The sequence below is a fragment of the Melospiza melodia genome, chromosome 5 (assembly GCF_035770615.1).
Source record: "Melospiza melodia melodia isolate bMelMel2 chromosome 5, bMelMel2.pri, whole genome shotgun sequence".
Taxonomy (NCBI): Eukaryota; Metazoa; Chordata; class Aves; order Passeriformes; family Passerellidae; genus Melospiza; species Melospiza melodia.
The window spans coordinates 27,425,133-27,446,045 of NC_086198.1; the positions used below are offsets into that span (position 1 = coordinate 27,425,133).

The following is a 20,913-nucleotide window of genomic DNA, read 5'->3' on the forward strand; positions in this document are numbered from 1 at the left end:
ATACAGACTCCTGAAATGATGTGATCTTTTTCTAAAATCTGATGGGAACGACAAAAAGGGATTAAAAGCATTCCCAGCAAAACAATGGTATTTTCAATTTCAGTAATTCCCATACTTCTAGCATGGTTCTGTAGTTTTCGTCTCCTTTAGCTTTGACATAACTAAGGTGGTCAGAGATACAAGCCAAAAGCAGCTCTCAGAAGTACACAAATACAGCAGAGGAAAGACTAACTTTACCCACAAAGAAGAGATAAGAACAGAATAGATTCTTTCTGTTGGAAGGGGCCTACAACAATCAACAAATTCAGCTACCTGACCAACTCAGAGCTGACCAAAAGTTAAAGCAGGTTATTGAGGGCATTGTCCAGATACTTCTTAAACAGTGACAGGCTTGGGGCATCAACCATCTCACTAGGAATCCTAGTCCAGTGTTTGACAGCTCTCTCAGTAAAAATATGCTTCCTAATGTTCAGTCCAAACTCCTCCTGGAGCAGTTTTGAACCATTCCCATGTCCTGCCTCTGGATCTGAGGAGGAAGAGATCCACACCTCCCTTTCTGCATCCTCTTCCATCTATACTTGAGCCCAGTGTTACTCTGTCATTTAATGGGATGAAATTAAACAAGCATTTAGACTTGTTTAATTTCATCCCGTTAATCACTACCCAATGTTCCAGCTATCTAGATCCTTCTGGAAGGCACCTGGTTTCTCAGGAGAGTCAAGAGCACCTCTCAGTTTGGGATCACCAGCAAACTTGCTCATGGTGCCTTCACATCATTCATTCAGATCGTTGACAAAAATATTGGACAGAACAGGCCCTAGAACTGAGCCCTGAGGGGCAGCACTGGTGGCTGCATGGCAGCCAGATGGGGCTTCTCTAGAGCCCTGTCTGTCAGCCTGCTCTTCACCCAGTGCACTGTGAACCCGATCATCTCACAGGTGCACAACTTCTCCAGAAGGCTGCTGAGGGACAGTGTCAAAAGCCCTATTAAAATCCAGAAAAGCTACATCCAACACCTTCCCTTCATCCACCAGGTGTGTGGCCCTATCATGGAAGGATACTGAACTTCTTAAACAGGACTCTCCCTTTGGGAGCCCATGCTGACTGTGCCTGGTGATCGCATCATTCTTTAAATGTGTCGATATAATCTTGTCCATCATTTTTCCAGGAACTGAGGTTAGACCAACAGCTCTGTAGGTCTCAGAGTGCTTCTTCATGCCCTTCTCCTAGGCTGGAATAACACTGGCTAGCTTCCAGTCAACAGGCCCTCCCCAAAATCCCAAGACATTTGGTAGAAGATAGAGAGGGGTCCTGCCCTTAACATTCGCTGCCTCCTTCAGTATTCTGGGATTAATCCCATCCAGGACCAAGGGACTTGTGAGCATTCAGCTGACACATCTGGCCCATGACAATCCCAGTGCTCACAAATGGACAGTCACTGCTCCCAGTCTTGTAGTCCTTCAACCCCAAGAACTGGACAAGTGTGTCCAGTCTTTAATAAAATCAACATTTTATTAAAGACTGAGGCAGAAAAAGCATTGAACGCCTTCTCCTCTTCTTCACTCCTATTAGTCAGGTTACAGCCTTTAACAAGTATCTGTCCAACATTTTCTTTAGGCCTCCTTTTGCCACTGACATACTTAAAGAATACTCTTCTTGTTGTCTGAAACAACTCTGGCCAGTTCTAAATCAAATTGAGCTTTGGCCTTTCTTGTCTTCTCCCTGCATATACAAACCACAGCTCTGCAATCTTCCTGCAAAGCCTAACCTCTCTCCCACAGACCACATAATGGCTTTCTCCTCTTAAGCCAAGCTGGGCTTCTGCCCCCCTCTTTGAGCACAACCCCACACAGCTGGGTTGCCTGCTCCTGTGCTTCTAGAAGGTGGTTCTTAAACACTGACCAGCACTCATGGACACCGAAACCCTCAAAAGCAGATTCCTGAGATATTCTGCTAAGTACCTCCCTGAAGAGCCTAAAGCTTGCTTTCTTGAAATTTAGGAGATCAATTCTGCTTTGATTCCCTAAATTCCTTTTTTCTCATTACAGCAGAAGTTCTAAACTCAACCATTTCACGATCACCAAGGCCAAGACAGTCACCTACCATCACGCCTCCCACGACACAGATTTGCAGTCTGGAGGTTGCATTTCCCCTGTCACATTTCTTTCTTTGCAATAGAAAGAAGCAGCAGTGAAACATACAGTTCAAAAGGTGTCACATCATCACATTCAAGAAGAATATGTACAGGATATTACTTAAGTTTCAGTGACTCTTAAAACAAACAGAAAGAAAGAAACTCCAGTTGTGGTTCCTACCTAGAAATGCTGCCATGTTCATGACTTGACTAAACACACAGCTTGCAGGAGGTGCATCACCTGCAATACTTGAAAATATAAAGTGTATCATTGTAACTCCAGGATGGCAGAGACACATAAACAGAGACACATGAACCAGAGCAGTACTTGGAAGAAAATAATTCATTTACCTTATATAAGGTGGTCTTTTGGGACCAGGTTTCCTAAGAGACACAGGAACAGGAATAAAGATTCAAGGTTTTCTTTCCCTTTTTGCTGTTATTGTTTCATTATTTCAAAGAAACAAGTGATTGAATATAAAGCCCACAAACAGCTCTTACCTATCTGGTACACTTAGTGGGAGAATTTTGTTATCTTCCACTGCTATAAAGTACCTGTCAAGAAAAAGGGAAAAGAAATAAGGAAATAGTGAAAAACCTCATCCTAGCTTCCATTCTAAATATCACTCAAACAACACATTAAGTGTTGCAAGCCCACTGACAGGATCTGCTGGAGGATCCTGTGTTTTCCTCTGCCCAAGCAGGCAGTTTTATTATTTCTCAGTCCATGTGCCTTCCTTTGTGTTGTATCTGGTTTGCATGGTTGAGTAGACAAACAGGGTCACTGAACTGAGCTGCTTTAAAAACAACCAGCCAGGGGAATGTTTTCATTTTTACTTTGAGTCATTTTGATTCATCAGGTTTACTATGGTACTCCATCCACAAAAGCAGTTTTAATAGAGAGGGGATGGGATGAGAAAAACAGCAAGCAGTAGAGGTCAGACAAAAGGCTTAAGCTGCCCCTGCTGCTGAAAAACAGCATCCATAGACCATGGCCAAAGTCACATCCTATAACACAACTGCCCCTCAGCCTGAGCACAGCTGCTGATCACACATTTTTCACTCCCAAATTCATGCTGCAGTCATCTGCCTGCATGCTTGGAGAGAGCCCAGCTCAGGGAGGTGCATGTCTTATGTGCATTTTGGTAAGAAGCATGAGGGAGAAAGTGAGGTGTCAGCACTAAGCTGCTGGCAGATTTTCAGTGTGGTGCTGGATGCTGCAGATTTTGAATTTCTACCCCAAAGCAGGGCTTCAGTGTTTCTCCAAGAGCTCTGCTGAGTCATTCAAAGAAAATGTAATTAAAGGAAAATTTTACATTTTTGGCTGTCTCTTTTAAGGCAGCTCCCAGTAGCACACACCAGGAAGAAAGCGAGGTCAGCAGCTTGGCCTGGAGAGCACAGAAACTCAGGGATAAAAATGTGATGCTTCAAGCCATGAAGTGGCACAGACTGGCCCCTGCCCTTACCATGTGCCTTCCCAGCCCCACAGCACCTCAAGGGCAGAGCATCCCCAAAAGATTCTCCTTAATGAGAAGCAGCCTCCCAGATAACCAGCAGGAGATAACTTACACTATCCATAATCCAGCTGATGTAAACAGGGTGAAGACGAGAGGTAAAAACATCCACACGCTGCATTTCTTTCCATCCATACCTGCTAGAAACAAAGAACAATGTAACAACAGAGGGCTGAGGCACCCACCCTCCTCAGCCACCTCTTCTGAGAGCAGGAAGGGCATCCCACGGCAGTGCCGAGGTACCGAGCTGCTCATGGCCACAAGGGGTTAAGCTGTGCCCGCAGGCAGCATCCTCCACGCGGTTTGGAACAACCGAGGCACTGAGCCCTGCAGCGGGAGACTTCTCAACCACACCTACAGAATCTGAGTGGTTTTCAAAGCACTTCTCTCAAGGATTTTGTGCGAGGTGACCACAAGACCTGCAGCTCTGATTCCCTGCTACTTCCCACACGCACAAGGCAAGGCAGCCTCCTACCCGGGATCATTATCGATTCCACACACTGCCTCAGCTGCAGCATGGAGAGAGAGGGATGCCCGTGCTGGCATCATCCCCACAAAGGGCACGACCAGCTCCCATCCTGGCCACAGCAAGCAGCTAAAAATAGTGTCTGGCCACATCTAGAGCGGAGCCGAGCTCCAGCGCCGACTCCCAGCGCTGTCGGGAGCCGGGATGAGGCTGCCAGCAGCATCAGCCCTGGACATGCGGGCACGGTGAAATCCTGCATGTGGCACGAGGATGCTGCGGACAGCGCCTCCCGAGGAACAGCGTTTGTCCTCCAGGCAAGATCATGCTGGACGAGCATCTGGAATGCCGGGGCTGTCCCTGTAATTTGTGCAATTCAGGAGCGCTGCTGTGCTGCGGACACAGAGAGTCCTGCATCTCCATGAGAGTCCTTTGATAATGGATCAAGTATTTTCTCATGCTCTGTCCTCCCCCATAAATGTTCCTCCAGGCAGCAGCACAGCCAAGAGACACAAAGAGAGGGGAACAACACCAGGCTCACAGCTCCAGCTTTACGTTCACCAGGGCAGCAGTGCCTGTGTCCCTGTGCTCTGCCCCCTCCCTGCTGCAGGGCAGGCATTCCCCATCAGCACCCACATGGCATGAGGGAGAAAGTGAGGCAAACTGGGGTGCCAGGACAACTTAAGAGATGACAGCCTCTCACTGGAGCCTGCTTGCATTGCAGCTCAATTACCTCATCCAGGTCCTTAAAGCCATGACCCATCCCTCTGCCCTACAGAAGAAAGGACCCACATTGTCATCCTCCTCCTCTCAACTCCCCTGGCCTTCCTACACCTGCAGCACAGAGCCATGGTCTGCTCCCTGCTCTAAAGACCCAGAAAAGAGTCAGCACCCTCCCCATGTCACAGCAGCCCCCAGCTCCCCCAAGGCACCCCAAGCTGCCAAGGACACGCTGGCTGGACTGCTCGGGGTCCCAGGCACCGATTCCTGCCCTGCCTCCCTGGGACTGAGGCTGAAGAGCTGGAGTGAGGCTCCCCACACTCTGTAGAAGGCATGGCACTCTCACCTCCACAGGTCAGCTATCTTGTGCTCCCTGCAAATGGCCTAGCAGGGGTACAAAACAACACCCTGGCAGTGCCCAGATCACACCTCACTGGCACAAAGCCACGAGACCATGTTTTGGTGCTGTTTGTACAGACAGCCTGGAGTAAGATAAGGCTGGATTCCAAACCTTAAAAGACGTAGAAAAGCAGGCAGATATGATCTCTTCTCTGACCTGGGAGCAGAGAGAACTGCAGACAAGGAGCATGAAATGATGCAAGTATTAAGCATGCTGATTTAAAAGGCAGGCAGCTCCAGTGTGCATCCAGATCTTTAGCACAGCGAACAGATCAGAAGAAATTATCAGCAAGAAGGACTAGATTTCCCATCTCACTTCTATTCCTCTCCTCCAGCACAGGAGACACAGCATCTCACATTTCTATAACCCGCACAGCTCCTGCTGTTGTGCTTGCAGCTATTCCATGGAGTGCTGCCCTTGCCTTTTCCTCCTGCTGCTCAGCAGCACTGCAGCAGCATTCCTTAGCTGGTGTTGGGTGGCACTGGGAGACCCATGACAGCAATCTCAAGGACCACTTCCAGGTGGCAGCTGCCCCACCTGCCACAGAACCGTGTCCCTGACAGCCTCTGGGAGCACAGTGCCCAAGTGCCAGCACCCCTCACAAGGCAGACTGTGATAACTGGGGCCAGATTCCCCCCTCCTGCCTTGGCTGAAGGGAGCAGGCAGGTAACACCACCTCCTGTTCCAGCCCCTGTCTGCCCTGCAAGGTGATTACTGCTGTGCCTGACTCTCCTCTGGTCTCTGGTGGTGGCTGGACTGAGCCAAGGTAACACAATTCTTTCATATCGGGGCTGGCACATCTTATTATTTACCCTTCACCCTTGGAAAGGCACAGAAGTTTCATTTACACAATAAAAGCAAACAATAGCCATAAGACCTGTGAGCCAATAAGCCATTGGGTTCCTGCAGCTCCTCCACCTCCCAGCATGGAAGCAGCAGCCTTCACAAGCTATTTCAGCATTGCCTGTCGTGCACAGAGGGAGCTGGCAAGGGCTTTCCCCCAGGCAGAGCAGAGAGGCAGCACACAGGGACATGGACTCCACACCAGAAGTGGGGAAATGTGAGAATTCTGTCGAGATAACCACTGTTTTGTGCTGAGCTCGAAAATGGAGCAAGGCCAAGGCTAGTGCCCAACCTGCTCAGAGTCACAGCAATATGGCTACAGACCCATCTCCTTGGAAAACAGCCTTCTGTTTAATATTCACTGTGCCACACTGAGTCCCCTTCCATCAGCCACTGACAGAAAATGACATCTGAAATCATTGCATATTAAAGGAGCAATCAATGCAGAGCACAGTGTCCTGATGGGAAGCCAGCTCCATAGCTCAGAGACCCTAATTGCAGCCAGTTAAAAAGAAAGAAGCCACCTGCATCTGACAGATGAAATACCAAAAACAGGAAAGAAGGGTCCTCTTCCTCCATGTCCTCAAACAGCAACACCTTTTAATGCTGGCCATGGCTTGGATATGTTTCAGCCTCTCCACATGGGGAGAGGATGGTTCAAAAACACGGCTCAGCTCCTGCACATTCCTCACAATTCCCTGCTGTGTTATTCAGGTGCCAGGAACAAAATCACATGTAACCCCAGCTTCTTCCAAAGGAGAAACCCTGAACATGTGCCCAACCTGCCTAGCTTTGCACTAGTGTTCAGCAGACACCATTGTCAGCAGCTGCCTTTGGGTCAGCCTTGTCCTCTTCAGGGACGTCCCCAGTGTTTGTATGTTCAAGCTGGGAGACCTCTGTGCACTTCTGAAAGCAGACAGGAAGAACAGAACAAGGAACCCAAACATCATCCTCTCCTGCAGCACCACACTAGTTTAGCCAAAGTAAAGTGCCAAGAGTGAAAGGAAAAAGTACCAAAATTCTTTATGGGAAATGTAGAAACAAACTCTTTGACAGTTAATTGCTCCACAGGGATGACATCAAGCCAAACTTCCTCTCCACAGCTCTGTTCTGCATTGCTGCCATGTCCAGTGATGCCAAATCTGAGCAGTCAATTCCAGCTGGCAACAACAGCCCATGTTCTCCCAAATAACCACACTGCATCCAAAAGGCAGTTGGTCATTTCCCATAGCCATTGGTCTTCCATCACTGAGGCTTGCACAGGCAGGCACAGAAAGCCCTCATGGTGCAATGGATTCACAAAACCAACCAAAACATTTTCAGTATCACAGCTGACCCAGCCCACCTTCTCCAAAACTCACATGTGGTTTTCCAGTCCCTCTTGACACACCTCTCACACCAGCACTGCAAAACCCCTGTTGAGGTGTGCTCCTGCTGCCATCTGAGTCAGGCTGCAGAGCTGAAAAGAGTTTCACATTAGCACTGCCCCGGTGTGTGCCTTGAGAATTTCTCTCAATGCAAGCTTACTCATCTCCAGTTCCATTTTTATGTCTAAATCTGCTTAGACTGTCAGCTGCTTGCTCTACTTTTTTTACCATTGCCCTGCTATACACCCTCAACCAATTAAGCTTCCGTTCCCCTAATGTACACACTTCAATTACAGCAGGCAGCTCACCAAACATATACTGCTGCTTGCTCAAGGTTCATTTAATATGGACATCTTAATTCCATCTGCCAAGCAAAGTTACAGGCTCCTCCTGAAGTTCCTTTCACCAGAGAACATGAATGTAAGGAAGGACAAAATTACCACATTAAGAGAATCATACATCTTTTTTAAGACTAAAGCATGCAGATGCATTTGAAATGCATAACAAGTCAGAGCAGCACTCCTGCATTTCACAGCACCAGGCCATTGGGTTATTTCAGAGAATAGGTACAAAGGCAGGAGCTCTGTGAGAAGGAGGACACTGTTCAAAACACAGAGCAAGTCATAAAGAATTGCTGCCAGTCAGCAACAATCAAAGGGGAACAAACACATTCAGTCTTTTTTGGGGGGGGCACTATAGATCTCTGTTGCTTTTAAAAGCAAAAATAACCCCAGTCACTTGATAGCTAATCACTGTAACTGAGTGGATACAAACCAGCACATTACATAACCTACCACCCACAAGTCACAAATGCCAACACAATAAAGCAGGGCGTTTTCAGGCTTATCTCAAGGTTTCCAGTGTGAGTGCACAATGAGAGAGATAAGATGTGACAGAGGCTTGTAAATACATAACAAAATGGTGGGGAAACAAGAAAAGAAGCGATCCCCTCTGTCAGCAGGGTAGGACGTTCTGCTTGCTCCAGGTACCCACCTACCATCTCACAGATGTGCAGAAATGCCATTTTCATTTCATTTATACAAGAGGAATGGGAAAAGGTAAAGACATCTCTGGGTTGTGCATGGGGGAAGCAGGAGAGATGCTTCAGGAATCCTGCAACAACGTTGAAAGGCAATGTTTTCACCCATGGCAACATCAGTACATGTTTCTTGTCTCATTTCATACACTGCATTCAGCATGCTAATGAAATGCTCTGGCCAACATAAACCTATCAGAGATGGGCCAAGTGCAACAAAGGAACGAAACCTTCTAATCACCAAAAAGCAGGGGCAGTAAAGGACATATTGATATCCACTGTGTTTGACCCAGAGATATTCCTGCAGCACTGCTGGGCCCTGAGGCCAGTGCATCCCACCATACTTCAGAAGGTGCCCTTGGTTTTGTGCCTCTTGCTGCCCCACAACCTTCACCCCCAGTCCCACATGGGTGTAAGTACTTACAGGCCATTTAGCAACCAGCGCTGTTTACAGCCAGAGACGCCGACTCTCAACTCCTGTGGGCTGTGGCTGCCTGTCTCGCATTTGGCGCTGCAGGAAACAGGCACACCCCGCTTCCAGACCACACTCCTGGGTGCTAGAAAAGAAAAATTAATCTGGTTTGCCACCACGGGACTAAAGGGTGTTCTGCAGGCTCTGACCCATGGACCTGTGCCAAATCACACTGACTTCCATGAGGTCCCACTCATACCATGAGCAGGGCTTGGGCAGTCGTGACCCTCAGCCTGCAAACAGGTAAAGGAGGCAGAGAGAGGAGCTGGGTAAGACAGAGGAAACATCCAGCTCAGACAGGAGGAGCTGGGGCAGCAGGCACTGAAACCAGGCAGGAGCAGCCAGGGTGAGCTGAGGAGAGCTGCACTCTGCAGGTCAGAGCTGCATTGTGCAGGTGCTGTGTGTTCCTTGCCCCAGGGATCCCATTCTGCTAGGGAACACTCACTGCAAGACACAGCCACCCCAGCTCCTCCTGACCCCAGGGGCTGCACAAGCCAGGTGACAATCAGCTCCCAGTGAGCCCTCCCAGTGCGTGCAGGGCTGATGCCTTACTCTCTCCAAATGCAGATGTTCAGGAATACAAGGGGCAGCTTGGTGAGCAGCTGCAGTGGGAGCTGCAGGTTGTGGTGGTAGCTGGAGCCATGTGCAAGGGGCCATGACCTGGCATCCACCCTTTGCCCAGCAAAGGGCATGGAGACCTCTGGCACAAGGGTGGCTGGTCACCCAGAGACTCTGCAGAAGCCAAATAAACAGTCAGAAGGCCCCAGACTAAATATCACAACTGGAAGGGGCACACAGACTGGGAGGGTATAAAAGGCCAGGGATTTCTCAGTGCAGGGAGTCCCCCTGAAGGCATCAATTCAAGCTGTTATGGTGTTACTGCACCATGATTAAATTCTTTAAAGGGTCCAGGCTCCTGGGACTCTGCTGTGGGAATCCTGAGATCCAGCCAGTGAGGAAAACCTGTCTGACTGCAAATGTGGGGTGTGTGGGGAGTCAAGCAAGGCACACATCAGCTTTATGGAACCACCCACTGTGAAAGGGCCTCTATCCCAGCCTGGGGTGGTGGGAGTGTGACTGACAGAGTGGCCTCTGGGTGGTCTGTTAAGGTTAAGTTTCCTTAACACAGAGATACTCAAGACTGGAGCCACTTTCACCAGACCTCTGAGACACAGGGGAAATCTCTAGCAGAGACTCAACACAGCCCAAACTCACAGTCTCACCACCACCACCATGACCACAGGGGCATATCTTCCCCTTGAGAATCCTTTGGTTTGGGATGCTTGTGAGAAGGGCACTTACCTCAAACTCCCAGCCAAGCCCCAAACTAAAGAGTTGCTGGAAAATGAGGAGGGCTATCTATCTCCTCAAAAAAAAAAAAAAAAAAAAAAAAAAAGGACAGCAAAGCTCTCCCTGCTTTAGCTGTGCTGTGAAGAAAGAGTCTCTGAAACCATCTCCTTGCTCTGCAAGCAATACAGAAATGCAGGCTGATATTATGGCAAAGCCCAGGAAGTCAGAGTCACTGAGCAGACAGCTGTCCAGTGATTGTCCTCCACCTCAACCACCCCAATCTAATGAAGCAGCAACAAGCAGATTGAGTGCTTCTCCTCCCATAACGTACAGAGGTCTTGAAAGGGTATTAATAAACTGATCAAGGTGTTTTAGTTGCTCCACAGTTCCAAAAATTACTATATGTCTTCAATTATTTCCAAAGTGCACCAGCAAGCAAAGCCAAGACACACATTACATCAGAAGGGGGAAGGAAATCTGCCCCAAAGATTTGTCCCATTATCAGGAAAACAATGTAAGTGTTGGGCGTGGCAAAGAACACTTAGCAGGGAGGTGAAACTTCAAGTGTTGCCTTACAAATAGCTTTGAAGGTAAGGAAAAACAGACAAGCCCAGGGGAACAGACTTGGCAGAACGTTATTCCTGATCATATTGTCTCCTTCTCCTGGAGTTTATGGATGAGACAGTACACGCCCTGTAAGGCCAGAAAAATTCCAGGTTCCCCTGCCTTTTCTACTCTGCCACTGGTTTTTCCCCATCAAACAGAAACACATTCAAGCTACAGAGTTTCACATGTAAGCAGGGCTTCTCCCACCTGATTACCCAGTCTTTCATCTCTCTTATCCCTTTCACCCCTCTCCTATTCCCCTTTTGGATGCATAAGCTCCTTTCTTCACTGCACTTTGCAGCTCTACACTTTTGGAGAGAGGTACACTGTCCCCTCAGAGCAGCACTTCCTTTGGTAAATGCAACTTGTCCCGGGGAAAACACCCAAGGCCTGTGAGCTGTTAGGGACTGTGGCAGAGCACACTGTTTCTCAGGACAGTTTTCCCTCACCAACCTCTTCAGCCTGAGGATTTACTCCTCCTCCACAGAAAGAGGTCCTCTTCTTCAGGTATTAACCACCAAAGCCCCAGAGGAGCAGCAAAGAGGCCCAGAGGGTGAGGTGCAAGGAATGGACATGCAGGACCCATGACTTGGCTCTTGTCACCCCACTGAAGTGGCCCTCTCTGGCACAGGGATTGTCTTTTGACTCTGTTGAGACTTGTGGAAATCATTTGCCCTGAGAGGCAAAGTAGGAGGTAAGGCAGCATAGACAGGCATTCCTGTGGTGTTCACCACTTCATTGCCAGCATTCCTTAGTTGTAGGAACTAATTTCCTTTGTTTACCAGTGTCTCAAGCTGCTACAACCATAAATTGCAGTTTGTAGGGTGTTTGGGTGAGCTGCAGTAGGAAGCCATACAGCATTTCCCTTCAAGCAAACACAAGGGACAGAGGGGAAAAGAGAACAACTTCCAGCTGTCAAACAGAGACCAAGCCTGTGTGAGCAGCCTCTGCACTGCATCCAGAGGGATTGTTACTTTTTAAGTCTATTGAAATATTTTCAGAGACAGACTTTCCTGCAGGAGACCACATTAAACCTCCTCTAAGAGCCAAGACCACACTGGGGAGGATCTCTCTGACAAAGCTGTGGCCATCCTCAGTGTCTTGGCCAGACAAAACCCACTCCTGCAGTCCTGCGGTGCCAAAACTGAAGGGCCACTGGCTCTTCTGGTTTAGGCAGTCACCACTATTAATACCAGTGGTTCCTCACTGGAAGCAACAAATAATACAGCAAGAGCAGAAGTTCTCTCCCTAAGTACCTGGACCTGCCCCAGCTCAGGAAATTGCAGGGAGGATGCTGGACACTCTCCCCACCACTGCAGCAGATCAGCCCACATCCTCCAGGCTTTTGCTCCCTTCCCTTTGCTCCCCATGGGAGAGGCAGCCCACACCTCTCCCTGGCAGGCAGGAGCATCCAGCAGCAAGCTCAGCACTAAAAATGTGCAATAAGCCCCATGTGAGGTAACCTACAGCTGTTTGAACAGTCCCTTTCATGGTTTCTGAAGCTGCATCAGTCTTTTCCTCTCCTCCCATTCACTCTGCCCTTGTCTCTTCACCTGTTCCCAATGTTCTCTTCCTTTTCAACTCTCATCCAGCCCTCATCCCTGAACCTCAGGTGACCTCTCCTGCAACCTGCAGGGACCTAAGGTAAAGAGAGACTTTTGAAAATCTTCTTGAGACAGCAAAAGCCCACAATTATTCCCATTTTAGACACCAGGGCCAGTGATTTGCTCCCTGAGACATCACACTGGAAATCAGTGGCACAGAGGAGTGTGCACCCAGAGAGTCCTGGTCCAAGCCCTCCACTGCAGCAGCAGCCTCCTCACCTGCCACAACCCCCTATCCCAGTGTATCCTTCCCAATATATTGCCTAGGATCATCTTTCTCTTTTCTCACAGAGCTTTCTTTGCTCCCACTTAACCTGCAATCACAGCTCATGGCTTCAGTCTGCAGGACTGGAATCTTAAAGTCTCTCTGCTGGACCAAACTGCAATCTTGCAATCTCGGGCTGCCCGGATATGGCTGGGGGAAGAGAGAGAACCACAGACATGACATTTCTTCCAAGAAAAAAAATAAAACATTGAAAACATTGATGTTCTTACAGGCACACATCCCTGCTCTGCATCTGAAAAGCAAACACTGCAGTACAAAGAATCTTAAAAGGGGAAATGAAACAACTGCACTTTCAGCACCCAGGTTCAGAAAATGCTGACAGCTGGGCATGGATAAACCACAAGAAAACAATTTGACTTTAAATAGTTCAGCAGTGAAATCAGGAGCAAGACATTTGTCAAGCAAATAGGAGTCCCTTGTCTTCATCCCATTACCCAAAGGCAGAAAGTGGGCAAGAATCAAGCCCCCTTCTTTTAGGCACTGTCATCTGCTTGAGCAAGACACAACAGGCAGTGGGTGTCAGGGTATACCTTCCACACACTGCCCTCCTCCATATTGAATAGCTATTCCTAATTAACCATGCATGCGTGCTCTGCCATGCCATGAGGACTGCGTGAATGTTGATCAGACAACCCCTAGGGTCACTTTCACAAGCAGCTTTGCTTGAAAAGGGGAAAAAAAAAAAAAAAAACAAAGAAAAACTAAAAAAAAAAAAAAAAAACACTAAAAAAAAACAAATAAAAAAACAAAAAGGCAGAAAGGTTAACTCATAATTTCTGCAACCTCTATATCTTAAGGGCTCTGAATCAAAGGTCTGGCAGAAGCACGATGCGCTAACTAAAAGCGAAGGCTGAGATCCCAAGCACCCCTGGGACATCGGCACCCAGCACCTTTCTATCACTCAGAGAGAGGATCTGGTCCTTCCTTCCCTGAGGCACCCCAGCACAGCCGAAGGGCCTCTCTCGACACCTTCAATTCCCTCCAGGGAATTTAACCGGACACAGCCTGCACATCCTGACAGGACATCCTGACAGGATCGGGGGAAGCAGGACCTGTCCCACCCACACCCTCAGCCCAGGTGAGCTCCTCCACAGACCCCTATGCAGCAGCCTGGCCGAGACCCCGCCGAGTTGTGCCACCAGCACATCCCGCAGCGCGAAGGGCCGGATTCACGGGCGGGCGGGATGCCGACACCATGACCCGGGAGAGCCGTTCCCCAGCCGGCTGCTCCGGGCCCTGGCTGGAGCGGCTCTAATCCGCTTACCCGGCCCGTGTGTGACCCAGGGCGGGCAGCGCGGCGCTCCCGGTTCTGCCGCAGCCCCCGCGGTGCCCCCCGCCCAGCCCTGCCCCGCTCGCACCTCGGCGGCTCCGGAGCACCGCACCGCGCCCGGGGCGCCGGCCACCATTCGCGACAGGGCGGGGCGACAGCGGCACGGGAAGGGTGGCTGGCTCTGCCGGCAGCGGCTCCTACCTGCGCACCTGCGGGCAGCTCCGGCTCCGGCTCCGCGGCCGGGCTGGTCCGAGCCCCCGCCCCGCCCAGCCCCGCCCCGGACGGGCGGGCCCGCGGCCGCCGCGGCCCCTGGGGGCTCGGAGCTGCGCGGGCCCAGGTGTCGCTGTGACCGCCGCCACTGGGGTGAGGGGAGGCGGCCGCAGCGCCCCGGCCCTCAGGGCACCCCTCGGGCCCGTGTGCAGCCGCTGCCTGCGGGCTGTGCCCGGTACGGCCGTGCCGAAGGGTCCCTGCTCCGCCTTCCTCCCCGTGCCTGCCCTTCCCGAGGGCTGCCCCCGGTACGGCCGTGCCGAAGGGTCCCTGCTCCGCCTTCCTCCCCGTGCCTGCCCTTCCCGAGCCGGGAGCACCTGCCCGGCCTGCGGCCCCTCTGCTCCGAGCCCCCCGAGGCGCCGGGGAGGGCTCGCCTCACAAACCCTCGCAGCCCTCCCGGGAATGCTGCCCCCCCTCTGGATGGGGGTTTGGAAAGGCCTCAAGGGAGCAGCCACTTAGCTGCAAGAGACCCAGTGAGAGGAATAGCGGATCTGTCTTTACGAACAAGCTGTGGGTCTGCTGGTAGATAAAACTAGCTCTGGGAGATAAAAGGAACAATGGGAAGGATTCCACTGACTGATGAATGGAAAAAGATGTTTGCTTTTACAAATAAACTTCAGGTTTGCTGATAAATGAAATTAGACATTGAGAGATGAAAGAAACAATGGGGAAGAAGAACCCCTAAACTCCATAAGAATTAAAAATTAAAAGGGAGGGTTATACATTAGAGGGAAATCTTTGGTATCGGGAAGTCTGTACCTCTCAAGTACCTCAGGAAATGGGGAAAGAGAGAAGGGAAATGCAGCCAGAAAATCAGGTTAAAAAGGGAGGCTGCATCCTCCAAAAATTCAAGAGGTCCCAGGGGAATGCCCCATGGCCTCTCCCTTTATTTGAATAAAGCCAGAAAGGACTCCTCTGTCTCCTTTTTGGACATAAATCAATGATGTTTGTGGATTAATTTTCCTAACACCAGGAAGAGCCTCTTTCACCCCTTTTCCCTTTCCTGCTGGGTGGTAGGCTTTGTGATCTCTGTGAAGTATCCCTGTGATTGGAATTTTGGGAAGAAACATTCCCAGCAAAACAGCTCGGTGATAACCATTTGGGACAGTTTCCTGGGGTGGAGGGGTCGCTTCACCGTCTGATCTTCATGAGATTAAGTCAATGTGAATGCTACCACATCTTTTTCCTCTTCCTCCCATCTCTCTCTGTCAGATGACTGATGCTATTCAGCAGCTCTCTTGTTTGTTTTCCTAAAATCCAAATTAGGTAGCACTTAGTCAAAATTTTGTCCTGGTGCCATCACTTATGAACCAACACAAAACAGACAGATGCCTAAATCCGTGTCAGCCCCCAGAACTGAGCTGAGTTCTATCAGTATTTCGTAGGCTGCCCTTCTAGCAAGCAACACTCCTTCACCCTGCAGCTTTGGCCCTCGTGCAACATTCTGAAGAGATTTCGTGTCTCTGATCCCCAGGGACTGAAACCCCCTCAGAGTGCTGATCCTCAGAGCAAGCACTGCACCAGCAGGTCCCCTGAGCCCTTCCCAAAGTGGCTGCATCATCAAGGGAGAGGACAGATGCTCCCACAGAAAGGCTGTGTATGCTTCTCGGTGTTTTAAAGGCCAAGGGGGCTATTTTTAGAGCTGAAATAACATTCCTCCTGCTTTGGTATTTCAAATCTTATGTTATCCTGGACTAATGAATGTTTCCTTGCAGCATTTGCTTTTTTTGCAACCCCACAAAATCCAGAGATCTTGGCCAGGTTTCCCCTTTGCATGCACCTGACACTGCCCCATGGCACTGCCACGCTTAGGAGCCACAAGTGACTTCCAGGCATGGCTTTCCTCTGGCAAGGAGCTGCTATTGCCTCCATGTCACCAAGAGAGGCCCAAAAATCGGGTGCCTGGAAAAAAATATGCTTAAAATATCAGGATTAAACACATGCCTCCCTGCAAGGCTTCTTGTGACAGCAAGAGTCAAGGAAGCTCACTTTAAAAGTAATAGAGGGGAGGTCTTTGAGTCCCAGTACCCTCTGGCTTTCAGCAGCTGAGGCTGAAGAAAACCTTCTGACAAACAGGTGAGAAGTGGCTGTGCTGGGCCCCAGCGATTTTGGCCAGAAAGGAAAATGCAGCAACTAATCAGAAACTGCCTTAGTCACTTCACCTCTGCTGCCAGCCAATGCTGGAAGGGAAACAATGCACCATATGGGATTTTAAGGCAATTGCATTTTTGGTAAACTCTGAGTGTCTGAGACATTTTGTTCACAGCTCCTTTTTGAGCAGATGGTGTCCCTCTGAGTGCTGGGAAACGTATGATGCTGACAGGCCCACCAAAAACCTATCACAAATTTAAAAACTCACAGCTTGAAGAAAGGGCACAGCCTGGGGACAGCAAGCATGTGTTGGAGCCCACCCAGTGCAGGAGGCAGGAGAGATGCAGGGAGGCATCAGCCACAAGGGGTGATGTTATGTGGGTCCTTGGAGATATTTCCTACAATGATTTCTTCATGGGACACCATGGGAAGAGCAGCCCCTCTCCCACAATCCCCATCCTGCAAAGCAAAGCAACCTCATGCCCCTCTAGTTGCTCTCCTTCCCAGGGTGAAATTACCATTGAAGATTGGCTGTGGTTATCCTGGGCTGGGTTTTTTAGGGGGAGGAAAAGGTACACAAGGATGAGGAAAATGAAACGGGGAATTGCTGTGAGTTTGCTTTCATTTCTGGGAGATACATGTTTTCTGAAAATATATTTGTCACCTTTTCCTCCTATCCTGCTCCTGTCTGCTCCAAAGGTGGAGTGAGGCCTGGCAGGAAATGCTGCCCACACAGAAAGAGAAGCAGTGGGGAAAATGGACCCAGGGACCACTCAGCAGCAGCCATTGGAGCTGCTCCACACCCCAAGGCTTGTATTAAAAACAATTAAAACTGTTAAGAACCAGTTAATACTGTTTCTCAGTTGAAGTGTTAACGCTCATTTCATTAGTCAGATCATCTCCTATCGAGCCATCTGTTCCTTTATCGAGCTTTTCAAATATTGTGATAGACTTCACATCTCCAAATGCCCTGCTGATAAACAGATGCCACCTAAGCCAGCCCACCTGTGGCTTGGCTTTGACAAGGTGTGCTCAGGGTGGCTGGAGAGGCAGTGACCTGCAAGGTGCACTCTCTCACCCTAAGAAGCACCTCCAGATCCCAACCCTACAAAATGAAGCTGCTCCCAGTTCACCCACATGATCCCATTTGAGAAAAATTCACCCAGATCAGGGAATGGAGCAGCAAATTCAAGAGACCTATTCCATATAATTTCAGCAAAGTGATACCATTTGAATGTTAGGAAAGGAAACTGAGAAAATGGAAAAACAATTATACATTTTTTCCATGAAAAGAGAAGTAAAAACCATATACTGCCGTGATAGCAAATACAGGGGATAAAGAGGACTTGTAGTCAGGGTGTGAACTCTGGGGAAAAAACCCTGCAGTGTCAGTGTATGCAGATGAGAGCTGCAGACTGGTGTGCCCTGGCCCCAGTGAGTGTGTATTCTGGTAGGAGGACAGTCCTGCATGAAGCACAGAAAATGCTGGGGAAAAAAAAAAAAAAAAAAAAAAAAAAAAGGCATTTTTTGGCTTGCTTGCTTGCTTGCTTGCTTGGGTTTTTTGTTATTTTTTGGGGGGGGTTATTTGTTTGTTTTGTTTTGGGTTTTTGTTTTGGTTTATTTGTTTGTTTTTAAGAATAATGAGATCGAGTAGATTGAGTAAAATAATTATTTCCTATTATCATGCTATAAATGCTAATGGAATCGTGTCAGTCAGGTACATTTGGTAGCCACAGTGAATACAAAGGTCAGGCATGCTGTGCAGATGTGGCAAGCACCATTTCACCTACATTTCTTATCTGTACTGCTCGTTGGAGCCTTTCCTCCAATCATTTTCCAAGTCCTGAAAAAGGGGATTTTTTTTAGTGTTCTGCAGGCAGGCTTTGCTGCTCATCCACTTCTCTTGAACAGAGAGAGAGAACATTTATCTTTAAAATGCTTGTGTGGTGCAGGGCCTTTACCTGCACTGGGACCTCTGGGGCTCCTTGCCCTTTTGGCTTTAACCCCATCTTGGCCATGGCTGGTGCAGGAAGGGGGGAGGCAGTGGCACAGCTCCTGGAGTCACTTGTCTGAAATCCAGGGTGAGAATTCTTTCTCATTTTCTCAGAAAAAGCCTAAAGCTATTTTCTCAGAAATAGCCTAAATCAGGGTTTAACTCCTCAGGGAATGGGGCAGCAGGAGTTGGACTCACTAAAAGCAGTACACCCCATGTGCAAGGGGTGGTTTAAACAGCAAAAGCCTGCAAACCATTCAGTGGGGAGTTTTGCCCATGCAGGTGCACCCCAGGAGTTTGTTTTTTCCCCTGTTCTCACCTATTTAGTGGGGCTGGTGCTGATTGGTATAGGTTTTTGCCAGAGGTTTCTGCTCCCAGGCGAGGCACAACCATGCCAGAGCCACTGTGGGAGCTGGGCACCACATGGGCACCTCCTTTCCCACTGGGCTCTGCTTTCAGTTTTGCTTTTCATTCTTCCTTTAGAATAAGATCTTACGGGAAATTGCACCTTGATTCCCATAAAGAGCCAGAACGTGGTGAACATCCTGTTCTGGTGTGTTCAAATACCCTTTTCCCTTAAAGGGGAGAGCTATAGAACACCCTTGGGGTGAAAATATCGAGGTAATACAAGTCCAACCTTTGGGAATGCTGTCTGGGAGCTGATAGATCATCATCCTCCCTCCAAACTGAGAGGCCTCCCAGCTGCAAATACCCCAAATATCATCTAACCAGAGCCCATAGGTCAGCCACCACACTTCCCGCCTTGCATGGATTCTCAGGCTTATGTGGCCACAGGAAACCTTTTAGAAGATCTATTTTATTTTTTTTTTCCAAGGAACCTCCCACCCCAGACGCTGAATGTGATTCCTGCAGTCAGGCCACATTTCCCATCTGCTGGGCTTATTTCTAGAAAGCTGTTCTGGCTGCCAGCCGGGGACAGCAGTTGCCTTGCACTTCCAAGCTGCAGAGGGATGCAGACATTCCCAGGGTTTACTAGGGAGCAGCAGAGCCTCTGCAGGGAGTGGGCAGAGCAGAAATCCACCCCTCCTGCCCCAGGAATGCAAACCCTGGTGCATTTCTTCAGCCCCAGCACTCACCCTCTCCCTGCAGCGTCTTCCTCAAGGCGTAATTCAGTGCCAGCAGGTTTTGCTCATCGCTCCTGCTCCAGGGATTACCCCAGTGCAGCCCAGCCCTGCTGCAGCAGGGATGGGGTCAGATGGAGCCTGGAAGTTCTCTGCAGAGCCTGGAAGTCCTCTGCAGTCAGCCACCACAGCCCGGGCCTCACCTCACACCTTGGCTGCTGTGTTTGTGCACGGCCGTGATGGGGGGCGGGTTTCATCAATGTTTGCAGAGCCAATTACGTGCTGTAATTTGGAGATTAAATCCTCCTCTCTGCTGTAATTTGCAGATTAGATCCTCCTCTAGAGACTGTGCCAGGTCCCAGGGCAGGCTAGTGGTCCCTTGAGCCACCCCATGCCAGAGAGCAGCTGACCTGTTTGGGAGTTTCTACTTGGAAGGAGCACACAGCTCCAGAGCCAACACTGCGTTTCATAAGGGCCCCAGCAGTTCTGGGAAAAGAGGTAAAACCAATCCAGTGCCTGCTGTGTGCCAGAGCTGAGAGCCTGGAAACACTGGAAACAACAGTGCAGGGGGCAAAGGACAAATCCCTGCTCCCACTGCTAAGGGGTGTTATTCCAGATGGGACAAGGTGACAGGAACAGAGTTAGAGACAACACAAGGTCAGGCACTGCCAAACCATCAGGTCTCAGAAGAGAGGCGCTGGTTGAGTCCAGCCTACAGCCAGCCACCAACCCACCAGCAGTCCCTCAACACTTCTGCACTGCTCAGAAAGCTCTAGCCAACTTTCAAAACCAAATCAGAAGTGCCAAAATCCACAGAAATAAATGCAGCTCATGCCCAAGTACCCACCCTACCAACCTCCCCACATCACTTCATTCAACAGTGGATGGATCCAGTAGCTACCCTGGGAAATGGCAGTGGCCCTTCCTGCCTCCCACAGACCCTACATCATCCTGAGGAAGAGAAAACCACACTAAAGAACATGACCCAACTGTTGAAAAAAAATCAAAACAAATGAGCAAAAAGCTCAAAACAAATGCAAAAATACAAACAAAATTTGAGAGTGCCTTGAATTTTGGTTAAAAAAGGAAATGCACAGAAGTATTCCTTTTCTTACCAAAATTCGAGGCACCCTCTTTAAAAATCTAGTTTTCCTGTAAAGGCTGACACTTTTTTTATCAACTCTACCACATGGAGAATTTAATCTACAAAAAGGGATTCAGGTAACATAAGCTTCCAGATAAGACATTTGATGGAAGAGCTTTTTCTTTTCTGAACAATGTTTCTTTAGTTATTTTCAGTTTTTCAAAACCAGGTAACTTGACAATGGTCTCAATTTCAGTCTTCAGATCCCTGAAATACACTCGAACTGCTGCTGCTTTTGAAGTCTTATGCCTTGGGGGAGGGTGGGGGAATATTACCTTGTAATTTCAGGTACTCAGAGAGCTTCAGAGCAGCAGTGCCTCTTAGCAAGGCC

General features: G+C 49.2%; 1 protein-coding gene across 4 annotated transcripts in view; it reads right to left on the reverse strand.

Annotated features, from left to right (window-relative positions):
* TMEM150C (transmembrane protein 150C) overlaps positions 1–19,664 on the reverse strand; it is a 26,712-nt gene extending 7,048 nt beyond the window's left edge. The window contains exons 1-6 of one of the 4 annotated variants that reach the window (XM_063156664.1): positions 19,454–19,664; positions 8,902–9,034; positions 3,704–3,788; positions 2,636–2,689; positions 2,486–2,518; positions 2,316–2,383 (exon numbers count right to left, since the gene is read on the reverse strand). In XM_063156664.1, the coding sequence (XP_063012734.1) occupies positions 2,316–2,383; positions 2,486–2,518; positions 2,636–2,689; positions 3,704–3,788; positions 8,902–8,908 (247 nt within the window). In that variant the 5' untranslated portion in view covers positions 8,909–9,034; positions 19,454–19,664. Of the gene's footprint in view, positions 1–2,315; positions 2,384–2,485; positions 2,519–2,635; positions 2,690–3,703; positions 3,789–8,901; positions 9,035–14,206; positions 14,268–19,453 lie in introns of those variants that run through there. The other 3 variants (XM_063156667.1, XM_063156665.1, XM_063156666.1) reach the window with 3 other exon arrangements.
* Positions 19,665–20,913: the final 1,249 nt, after the last annotated feature.